This window comes from Syngnathus acus, chromosome 19 (assembly GCF_901709675.1).
Source record: "Syngnathus acus chromosome 19, fSynAcu1.2, whole genome shotgun sequence".
NCBI lineage: Eukaryota > Metazoa > Chordata > Actinopteri > Syngnathiformes > Syngnathidae > Syngnathus > Syngnathus acus.
Window position 1 is genome coordinate 2,367,482 of NC_051103.1, and position 10,894 is coordinate 2,378,375.

Genomic DNA, 10,894 nt, shown 5'->3' on the forward strand with positions numbered 1-10,894 from the left:
TGGAGTGTCCGTGTGATTCCCTCGTTAAGTGCACCTGCGTGAAAAGTTTTAGCTCCTGCGGAACGTGAAAGTGACCAAAAACTTTTCGCGCAGGTGCGCTTAACGAGGGTCACTTGGAAAACATGTTGGAACGCGACCCGAGGACTAGAGCTTGACACCTGTGACCTTTGACCATGATATTTCCCTAATAAAGTGGCCTGTTATTAGGTACACTTAAAAATGGCGGTGTACCTAATGGAGTGTCCAAGTGACGTCACAGGTCAAACAGACAATCAAGAGGTGGGGGTGAGGGCGGGTGTGGCACTTTTCACTTTCACTTAAGCTTTTTCCCTATTGGCCTGTGATGCACATCACAAGTACAAAACAGTGCATTCGACCATAGCCTGCCATGTCGAAACAGCTGACTGGTTAGTGACGCGGGCTCTTGCTCAGTAAAACCTTGGTTCGATCCCACGTGTGAGAAAATGCTTGAATGTGCTTTTATTGTGCAATGAACCCTTTATTTATTTATTTATTTATTTATTTATTTAACCTCGTGTGTATCTATTGAAGTGTCCATGAGGTGTACCTACACATGTCATATAAAGCAGTTAACCAAATGTCTGATTTTTATGTTTTAATTGGCGAATATAAAAAAAATTCTTCTTCGTTTTGTTTTACGGCGAGGTGGCACCAGCTTCATGCGCATTACCGGCACCTACTGGTTGAAGTCATATGAACTGAAAAAAGAACGAATCACTTTAGGAGCCCAAATGGCTTGGATATTTCACCCCAGTGCCGGCTCTACGCAGGGGCAAGAGGGGGCAACGCCCCCTCAAACAGATGTCCTGCCCCCTCGAATCAAACTTTTAGAAGTGAAAAATCCGCTGATAGAAACACACGTTAATCAGCCCCCTCTCTTCTCTCATGTCGGTGCAGCGTGTGTCCTCACACAGCCTGCTGTCAGGACTCCACGCCCCTCCGTAAACATCCAATCACTGTGAGTATGCAAATGAGGCCAGACGGAGCCAGAGAGTGTCAAGTTACAGTCGGCGCGGTAGGAGTTGGAAGCAGTAAAAACTCCACCAAACTCGTCGTAATGACCCGTGATATAACTAATGATTAACGACAACTCAAATAATAGTTAATATAACATTCATATTATATGTTCCCCCCCCTGAGAGATTGCCACCTTATTGTGGTCAGGGGGTTTGCGTGCCTCAGTGACCCTAAGAGCAATACCAGCAGAAGCTTTAATCTTCAGGTGGGACACCCAAGCTGGACAGGTCTTAGTGTAGAGGCCTGACAGAGTGCAATCCACTTCTCCAGGTTGAGATCTGGACACACAGCTAACAACTGCCGTGAAGAAAACACTGACAGTGTTAAAAATGTGTAAAAAAAAAAAAAAAGAACATGCCCCCTTCACATTTCTCTTATGTGCGTTCCTAGAATCGGCCCTGTTTCACCCACGTAAAATACACAGTCAAGTCGAGACACCTCGACTGTGATAGCCACTCAGCCGCTGTCAGAACAGCAGAGCGTCTTTAAAAGTGACTTTGTTCTTAATGTCGTAATATTTTATAGAGCTACTCTAAAATAGTAAACAAAGCCATATTGATTATTTTGGATACTGATCACAATCACTTTCAATAGTTTATTCCTTACACTGTCTAAAACCTTTTTTCAAAAACTGTCACTTTCAATTCCAAAAGAAATACAATTTAAAGAATATTTAGTATTTATTTTTATTCAATTATTCGACTCTCCATACATATATAGGAAATTCCTATATATGTATGGTCTTTGAATGCACCCCGCTTCAATGGCAGAACGCGGATGAATTTAAAGACATCAAATGAGAATAATCCTTTCTAAAAATTAAAACTGACTGACGCAAACGTGAGTTCTTCATGTTTTTATTGAAAACAACATAGTGCTGACGCCGTACGACATGGGTTTTTCGCTTTCCAAATAAGGGTTAGATAAATGTCTGAGCTATAATGGTGTAATTAATGATTAAAACTTGAAAGTATCTGTTTATTGTATTCGTTTATATGTTTAATAAAGACAAAGCCATCACAAAACTGTTGTAATTATTTAGATTTTGATCTAAATTAGCCTTGAATAAAGACTAAGCAGTCACATGAATTAACAGAAAAAATGGACAGCCGGACTCGGACTCATGGTCAAGAGGCCGGACTCAGACTCGGACTCGGTGCAAAAATCCGACCGAGTCCACAGCCCTAATAGGAATAGAACTTTACATCTTTTGTTGTAATATAACTGATTTTAATATAGAAGCTGGTGTAACACTTAATAGATTTTTGTTGGTGGTGTGCCTCGAGATTTTTTCCAATGAAAAGGTGTGCCGTGAATGAAAAAAGGTTGGGAAACACTGGTCTAAGATGTATGACGTTTCTGTACACTGGTGGGACAACTTGGGCACACCGCTTGTCGGGAGTCTTTGACGTCGCTCGTGATGCAAGCGGATGAATGTCGACAAGGCGACAAATCCATACGATGACATTCCCAGGTGGATCCGGGATTATCTTTGTGTTCCCGCTGATTGCCGGCGTGGATTTCAAGGACCTCCGCACCTCCGATGGTTTCTGGCAACAAGAAGACACAAGCCGTGTTGCGACACAAAAGGTCTCTTTGTGAGAGAACTGTCATTGAGAGTGACTTGGTGCGACACAAAGAAATGCCAAAGAAAATGAAAAAAGGTCCAGAAGAAACTTTTCAGGGGCCTACCTGGTTTGTCGGCGCCGGACGCTCCATTCCACCTGGGGTAGCACACAAACAAGCAGAAAGGCAAACGTGAAGGACAATGACTTGGAGCGAGCGGCCACTCACCCGCCTCGCTGCGCCGGGCGGGAAGACGAGGGACCAGACGCCGGCAGGCGGGCGGGCCGGTGGCTCGCCAAGTCCACTTGTTTGATCATGGCCGACACCAGCTCCTTCTCTGCCGGGACGAGATATTTGCAAAGCTTGGCACTGTTATCAAAGAGCCATTTCGACTGAATATATGAGTGCAAGGCAAATGAAATCAAGCCATCAAAATTCTTAATCTTTGCTGCCATGAAAGGATGAGCCTGAGCAATGGAGAGGTGGCGGTTCCGCGGCCAGCTAAGCTCACGTCACCTCTGTGGCCGGCCAACAGCAGCCAGCGCTGGACCGCCCGCAGCGAATCCGTCTGCAGGATCTGACAAAGCAGCTCCAGCACCTGCACGTGGAGAAAAAGAATACGTCGGACATGGCCTCGCGACTCACGCTTTGCCGCCTGCTGTTACATTGACAGGACATTACAGCCACGCCGGATGTAAAGAAGCGATGATGACAAAAAGCTGCGCTACCATAAGTTCTTGATCCTGGAAAAGTTGGTGCCGGTCCAGACGCTGGGACGGATGTCGGCAGGGGTGAGACTTGGCGGTCAGAGGGACCAGTCGACCAGTTTGGGCCGAGTATTGGGTCTGGCGTCCGACCGGCTCTCTCTCAAGTCGGACCTGCCGTACAGTGAGCGAAACACGTCAGTTGCTGCGTGGATGAAAACCGACGTGGCGCCAATTAAGTTTGTTTGGTGACCGAATGAAGGAAAATTCAGGTCTATTCAGGTCCCCGAACTGCAGGCCCAATAGCTTGTTTGGCCTATGGAAAGAGAGCAAAGCGTACGCTACCTCACTTGTGTCTTGAGAAGATGAATGGACTTTGGCCGCCAGCTCTCTGAGCTCATCTCTCCAAGCCTCGGAAAACACTGCTGGCCCAAAATAAAAGCAAACACTCTTCTTCAACTGCATTCTTTAAAGGCACAATATATATATATATAATTTTTTTTTTTTCTTACCTGCTTTGCTATCACAGTGGGCTTGATGAGGCGTAAACGCCAATGCCGGCACGCTGGCTCGCCTCTGGTCAAGACTCTTAAGTAGCGGGTGCGGAAATAAGGAGGAGCTGACCAACCAGTCGTCTCTCACCGTGCACACGGGCCTGCCATTGAGTCCTGAGTGCGGACAACGTGATGTTTCTTGTGGAGTTGTGGAATCACGCATCCAGAATCTCATTTTGCCCCACTCGAGTCAAGGATCTGTCGATACGACACTTACCCAAAATTATCCCGCGTGGCCAAAGCAGTGAAAAAGTGCGGCAAGAGTTCATCAGTGAGGCTCCCAAATTGGGCGGCGTGCTCGCTCACCTTGAATGTGCCTGACGCGATGCGGGTGCGGGTTGTGCCTGGAGAAGAAGGAGTGGTGGCTGAGGGCGCCGAACCGCGGCGTGCCTCTCGTCGCCGGCGCCACGTGAAACTCGCTGGGACCCTCGCTCGGGGGCCGGCCCCCCTGTCCGGACATGTTTGGGGAAAGCCGCGTGGAGGCTTGGAAGCGGAAAGAGAACTGCGTTACTTACAGCTCGGAAAAGTCAAGTTGTGACTGTCGCTAAGAAACCGGAGCGCGTCGCGTATCCGCACAACCGCTTCATTGACACCCAAGTACACAAAGAAAACACAATGCTCCAAATGGGCCATTTTGAAAAAGCACTCTTTGGTCGCCACTACAATGCGGCAATGGGCTTGATTAGACTGCACTCAACTGGAAAGCGTCAGAAAAGAGCCAGGTGATTAACCCTGTGGGGGTGGGGGTTGGGACTCGACTCATTTTGTAACGGCGGTTATGATGTGATAGCAGCAGCGGGAGCAAGGAAGGGAAGATGGAGAGGAAGGGGAGGGGTGGAGAACATAGAGGAGGAGGAAGGAAAGCAGCAGGGGTTCCGGAGAAGTAGAGAGGAGGAAAGAGAAAAAGCAAATTGTGATGGGCGTAGGGAGCAGGAGGGGAGGAGGAGCCAGTATAGGAAGACGATGGAGAGATTGGGGAAGATGAAGAGCTAAAATGATGAGGAGGATGGGGATGAGATGTAGGAGAAAGAAAGAAAAAGGGGAGGAGTAGCAGAAGAGAATGGGGAGCAGGTGGAGGAGGAGGGGCAGAGCGTGATGAGGAGGAGAACATGAACCGGGAGGAGGATGGGGAAGAAGGAGCCGCAAATAAAGTCGATGGAGGAAGACAAGAAGGTGCAAAAGAGGAAGGGGGAGAGAGAGGCGTGAGTGGGTGAGGGATGAAGACAAGGAGGTGTGAAGGAAGACAGTAGGACAAGGTGGACATGGAAGAGGAGGGAGAATGGGCCAGTGGAGCAACACGTGGTAACGTGTGAGGAGGACTCAAGTAGACCTCCTGTGACTCCTACCTTTGCTATCCGTGGGGAGAAGGTGGCGGGAGCCTGTGCTGCCTCCCCCTTCCCCATCTAGTAGAGGTCAACGCACGCAGGCAGCCGACTGTCACCCACGGCGATGTCGGCGGAGCGCTGGACTTCGTCGCCGGGTCCCAGGATCACGCCGGAGGTGCTGCGCGAGACGCTGCGCTACTACAACCTGAGCCGGCAGGAGTTCATCAGCACGTATAAGATCCCGCCACTGGTGTACGTGGCGGAGCTGCCGCGCGGCGTCAAGACGGCGTTCGTGCTCATCTACGCGCTGATCTTTGGGCTGGCGCTGAGCGGCAACAGTCTGTTGCTGTGGGTGATGCTGAAGAAGCGCGCTGCGCGCACCGCCACCGACGTCTTCGTCTGCTCGCTGGCCATCAGCGACCTGCTCATCACCTTCTTCTGCGTGCCCTTCACGCTGCTGCAGAACATCACCTCGCAGTGGGCCGGAGGTCAGCTGCTCCTACGTTTTTGCTTCAAAACAATAACAAGTAGGCTTTGTTGCTTTTTGTTTTGGAAATTCTCCAAATAGCGCACGAGAAAAATCCAAGGTGCATCTCTTTGATTGTCCTTGCACAACTATTTGATGTGCATCTCCAAAATGTGACATTCAAAAATTTTTATTTAGCCTTTTCTGATCTCGCAACTTTTTGTAGCGCCATTTTGTGGCCTTTGAGTGACGTGACGCGGCGCGGGCTTTGCTTGCAGGCGCGCTGGTCTGCAAGGCGGTTCCCTTTGTGCAGACCACAGCGGTGGTGACGGGCATCCTCACCATGACCTGCATCGCCATCGAGAGATACCTGGGCATCGTTTTCCCGCTTCGGATGCGGCAACAGTCCGCATCCGAGAGAGCGTACAAGATGCTGGGTATCGGCCGAGCCTTCCCTCTTTCCTACTCTTTTGGCACTTGACGGCATCAAGTGTGTTTTGCGCCTTTGTCGCTGGCAGGGCTGGTGTGGACGGCCTCGCTGGTTGTGGGCTCGCCCATGCTCTTCGTGCAGCAGCTCAAAGTGAGTGAGAGCATTTTGCAAAAATCAAGCAGCTGTCATTCTGCGGCTTCTGCATCCAACTCTCCTCCTTCCCGGCCGGCTCAGGTGAAGTATGACTTTGTGTACGAGCGCCGCCACGTGTGCTGCCAGGAGATTTGGCAGTCCCGCAGTGAGCGGCAGGCCTACACCACCTTCATCATGGTGGCTCTGTTCCTGTTCCCCCTGGCCGCCATGCTCTTCCTCTACACCCGCATCGCCTTTGAGCTGTGGATACGCAAGAGGGTGGGCGACTCGTCGGTCCTCGACGCCATGAATGACCGAGAGCGCCTCAAAATGGACAGGTGGGAACAGGGACAGGCTTGAGTTGAGCGTAAAGAACAATCCAGAAGCTTTCTGACTGATAGCCAACTTGTGAGTTTGTCTTTGACAGGAAAAAGAAGAGAGCCGTCAAGATGATGATCATTATCGTTTTGCTGTTCACCGTTTGCTGGGCACCTTTCCACACAGTCCACATGCTCTTCGAATACCGTAAATAGCAAGATGACAAACTTGCGCCTCGGCCGTCCACGTGCGCAACGCTCCATCGCCACTTTGCGTGTCGCTCCTTTAGACGACTTGGAGAACAAGTTGGACGACGTGACGCTCAACATGACCGTCGCTGTGGTGCAGGCCATCGGCTTCTTCAACAGCTTCAACAACCCCATCGTCTACGCTTTCATGAACGAGAACTTCAAGAAGAGCTGCGTCTCGGCGCTCTCACGGTGCACGCGACGGCCCGACCGGCGGGCGGACGTCCGGACGCCGCCCGTGCACTTCATCAAGCCGCAAAGAAGAGAGGCCTTCCAGGAGTTGCACTCGGACGACGGCACAGAGCGGCGCCTGGCCGACAAAGGCCCGTCCGCTTCATTGCGCGGCAAGAGCTCCCTGGGCCTAGTCGGAGAAAAGCTCTCCACCGTTCAGACGGGGCTGGCCGCAAACTCCGACTGTCCGGGGAAATGAGCTCATTCTTTCGTTTACTGTTTCCTAAGGTTTTGCATTGTACTGTTGCTATTGAGAGCTTTTTAAAAAGCACTTTGCTTCAAAAGGTGCAATCTAGGCAACAACCTATAACCTGCTGGTATTTGAAAAATTAATAATGCTAATGAATAAAGTGAGCCAATGTGTTAATCAATCTGTGAAGAGGGTTTTTGTTTTGTTTGTCTGACGCGCAACACCTAAACTGATACGCAAAGACGAACAAGAGCCGGTACCTTGTAGGACGACGAGAAGCGCGATGTGGCGCCGGTCGATACTCATCCCGCGGCTGACTGTGGTGTACTGAATCCAGCCGCTTCGATTCCCAGCATCTTCTGCACCTGTGGCAAATTGAAAGCACCACTATGACATTAGGGTCACGACCTAACAAGAAGCGCCCTGTGGCTGCTGACGTCAAAGGCGACTCAGCTCTCATTTGAAGGCGCACAAAACCGTGCAGTGACGGTGCGGGCACCTTTTGGCCAAGAAATGAGATTGCGTTTCGACATAGAAATTAGTCAGTTCTATGCAGCTTTTAATTTTTGTTAACATTGTTCCACAAGCAGCAGTCCGCAATACTATACAGGTGATGAATAGCCTGAGGAGCCAGACAGTTGCAGGCATAGCAAACCCCTAACTAGCAAGGTTGAGGGAGAAGGGGGTGGGGGGTTGTGAATCTTTCACCTTCACAGTTGTGATGAGTGTTTTGCTGGAGGAGTGTTTCTTTACTACTAGAGTGCTCTCACCTTGGAAAGCTCAGCCTTCAGTGGAAAGGTTGTCTCTCAAACCGATGATTCACAACTTTTATTAAACCTTGTCCTTGTGTGAAAACACCGTAAGTGCTGCAATAAAAGATAAACAGGAAACAACGGTTTGGTTAGCTTATCATTTTTACTTATTTAAACCATATAACATTAATGAAAGGCCCTAAATACATTCTATAACTTTGGCAAGCTTTACCCGGAGTACAATAAATACACGGTCATGAAACATTTTAACATTGTCCTTTGTGCATATAATGAATAAAAAAAAAAAAAAAAAGATTCATTTTCAATACTGAAGAATACGCGACACCGTTACTATTTATCACGGTACGTTGGCACACTCTAGTGGCGTAAAACCAAACCGTTTTACTAAGTAGGGAATCACAAACGGTGAAACAGAGCGCATTAATCGAGCAAATGTCAAATACGAAAGGACTTCCCTTAACAGTTTGAACTTCTGGTTTTTATTCTTGTGTCCATGTGTGTTTTTTTATTCAAGAGGACATGTTGCAGCGGCAGAACGTCAGTTAAGCTAATTTACGCCAGTTCCTACCGATTTACGACACTTTCCCTTTTCAACATAAAAGCGTCAGATCTTTTACGATCGTACATTGTATTATAGTAGTAGCATTACAGTACAATAAAACATGAACAAAATGTTGAAATTCAAAACGTAAAAAAATAATAAATAACCCCCCTCCCAAAAATTAGCATTATATTAAAGCTTTTTTTTTTTTAAATGACCATGTATATATTGTAAGGGGATATATAACCTCTGACCCATACCAAGCGAACCTACTGCCACTGCTGCTTACGTCTTTCAGAGGAATCTGGTTTCCTGGAACTGGTCCTAAATTTCATCAAGATAAGTAAACTTGAGGCAAACATTTGAGACCTGTCCCCCCCTCCTAAAAACACACGACATACTACTTGTGTCACTGTAACAAAACAGGAAGATAGTTTTATTGTTTGTCCCCTTTCCTTGAAGGTTTTTCTCTCTCTTTTTTTTTGTCACACACAAGCACCAATTCACACCGTCATATGCAAGAATTGACCTCACGGTGTCAGCACACAAGTCAGGCAAGTGCACTATCAGCGACTCCCCCCCCTTTCCTTGAAGGTAATGGCTCAGGTTCACATTTAATGGCAAGACATTCAAGCAGTCACCTTGGCGCCCCCCACAGGCTGGCCGCAGCATCTACTTGAGCTGGCCACAGTCTGTGATGGTGATCTTCTTTGCAGTGCGCCCCGAGGACGAGCCCAAGGTCTCCATCTTCCTGACCACGTCAAGTCCCTTGCTGATGCTGCCAAAGACCACGTGGCGACCGTCCAGCCTGCAGCGGGGCCCAAACTCAACGTCACACGGTGTTCCGTCCCGCGCCTCTCTTATCACCGGTCACCTACCAATCTGTCTTGCTGGTGCAGATGAAGAACTGCGATCCGTTGGTGTTGGGTCCTGCATTGGCCATTGACAAGATGCCTGCGGGAGGAGAGCAACACTTTTCAGAGTCAAAAATGATCAGCCTGATCATAATGAATGAACTGTGCAGCTTTGGTTTGGACATCCTGATTTCTAATCATAATATGACAATAGATTGTCAAGTGCCTCTCAAATTAGCTAATATGTAACCGTTGCCTACCAGGACCAGTGTGCTTCAGCTTGAAGTTTTCATCGGGAAACTTCCATCCGTAAATGGACTTGCCACCTGTTCCATTGTGGTTTGTAAAATCACCACCCTTAAAAACAAAACAAAAAATATTTTTTGGGGGCCAAAAACAAGATGCTGCAGGTGCGTGCATTTACCTGACACATGAACTGAGGGATGACCCGATGAAAGGTGGAGCCCTTGTAGCCAAAACCGTGCTCCCCCGTGCACAGCGCTCGAAAGTTTTCTGTTGAGAAAAAATGTATTTCTCCATATGCACACACAAGCCCGCACGCATAAATTTTTTTTTTTTTTTTTTTTTTAAATGATGCAAGATTGTTGCGCAAGGCCACAGTTTGTCAATCCTCCCTTCACAAGAATGAACATGCGAAAGTTGTCCTTCCCCATTACAGTAGAACAGATGACTCTACAAACATATACTCCTATTATCTCCAAATATGAACTTCTAAATTAGCATTTTATTGAATGCCACCACACAAGGAGCATTAGGATCAGACTGGAAGGAAAATAAAGTTGAGTACAAAAATAAAATTGTAGTATCACACGGAAAAATGTGACACGAGTTTGAATTTTACAGGGGGCATGAGAATAAAGTCAGAATATTATATGTGAGATTTTATTTTCTCGAGCACACTGGGTTATTTTATATTATCATCAATAATAAAACATGCAAGATATTCATTTTGTAATATTCATGAATGGTTAAACTTTGTCCGCAGAAATGTTGCTGTTGACCAGCGTTGGTAGCACTAGCTAGGTGCTAACTAACATGTTTACAATTTCCTTACCTGCAGTTTTTGGCACCACTTCAGCGTTGAGCTTGTCAAACCACACAGACACACAAGAATGTGAAAACGGCACACGTTAGTTCAGTTGCGACAAAACAATAAACATGTCTTCAAAGTCAAATCAATGTCAGCCATTGTTTTGTAAACATGTTTCACCTCGAACGTTACCCTGCCGAGAGGCTCGTTATCGGCCGAAATGTCAAAGTAGACAGTCGGGTTGCTGACAGCCGCCGGGCCGTTGCTGTACAGTCTCGCAGCGCCCAACGCCAGCGAGCACAGTTTCATACGGTTCGATAGTAGAATCATTTTAGCTTAGAACAGAAAATGAACTTTTTAAATTTGCCTCACAAGAGTCATGCGCCGCACGCCGTCACTCAGGATGCCATAATCACGCCGTTGTTCCTTACGTAAGCGGAAGTAGAAAGCCGACCATAGACACCGTTAGGAAC

The 10,894-nt window shown here is 47.8% G+C and overlaps 3 protein-coding genes across 5 annotated transcripts; 1 reads left to right on the plus strand and 2 right to left on the minus strand.

Annotated features, from left to right (window-relative positions):
- Positions 1 to 2,304: 2,304 nt before the first annotated feature.
- On the minus strand, positions 2,305 to 5,290 carry tbata (thymus, brain and testes associated). 3 transcript variants are annotated; one of them, XM_037278316.1, is made up of 9 exons: positions 5,209 to 5,290; positions 4,169 to 4,345; positions 3,821 to 3,976; positions 3,654 to 3,730; positions 3,333 to 3,482; positions 3,121 to 3,202; positions 2,833 to 2,941; positions 2,731 to 2,762; positions 2,305 to 2,588 (listed from the first exon to the last, which is right to left on the minus strand). In XM_037278316.1, the coding sequence occupies exons 2-9, from the start codon at positions 4,320 to 4,322 to the stop codon at positions 2,380 to 2,382; spliced, it is 969 nt and encodes a 322-aa protein (XP_037134211.1). In that variant the 5' UTR covers positions 4,323 to 4,345; positions 5,209 to 5,290; the 3' UTR covers positions 2,305 to 2,379. The 3 variants fall into 3 exon arrangements, with proteins under 3 accessions (XP_037134211.1, XP_037134209.1, XP_037134212.1); XM_037278314.1 differs by having other exon boundaries at positions 3,654 to 3,733; XM_037278317.1 differs by lacking the exon at positions 5,209 to 5,290 and having other exon boundaries at positions 3,654 to 3,733; positions 3,821 to 4,060; positions 4,169 to 4,255.
- A 7-nt stretch (positions 5,291 to 5,297) lies between these two features.
- Positions 5,298 to 7,388, plus strand: LOC119138281 (pyroglutamylated RF-amide peptide receptor). Its single transcript, XM_037278258.1, has 6 exons — positions 5,298 to 5,675; positions 5,932 to 6,090; positions 6,172 to 6,233; positions 6,318 to 6,553; positions 6,643 to 6,740; positions 6,823 to 7,388. Exons 1-6 carry the CDS (start codon positions 5,312 to 5,314, stop codon positions 7,209 to 7,211), a joined length of 1,308 nt encoding a protein of 435 aa, XP_037134153.1. The 5' UTR covers positions 5,298 to 5,311; the 3' UTR covers positions 7,212 to 7,388.
- Positions 7,389 to 8,920: 1,532 nt separating this feature from the next.
- Positions 8,921 to 10,883, minus strand: ppifb (peptidylprolyl isomerase Fb). Its single transcript, XM_037278368.1, has 7 exons — positions 10,602 to 10,883; positions 10,446 to 10,476; positions 9,795 to 9,883; positions 9,631 to 9,727; positions 9,395 to 9,470; positions 9,179 to 9,324; positions 8,921 to 9,146 (listed from the first exon to the last, which is right to left on the minus strand). Exons 1-6 carry the CDS (start codon positions 10,749 to 10,751, stop codon positions 9,189 to 9,191), a joined length of 579 nt encoding a protein of 192 aa, XP_037134263.1. The 5' UTR covers positions 10,752 to 10,883; the 3' UTR covers positions 8,921 to 9,146; positions 9,179 to 9,188.
- Positions 10,884 to 10,894: the final 11 nt, after the last annotated feature.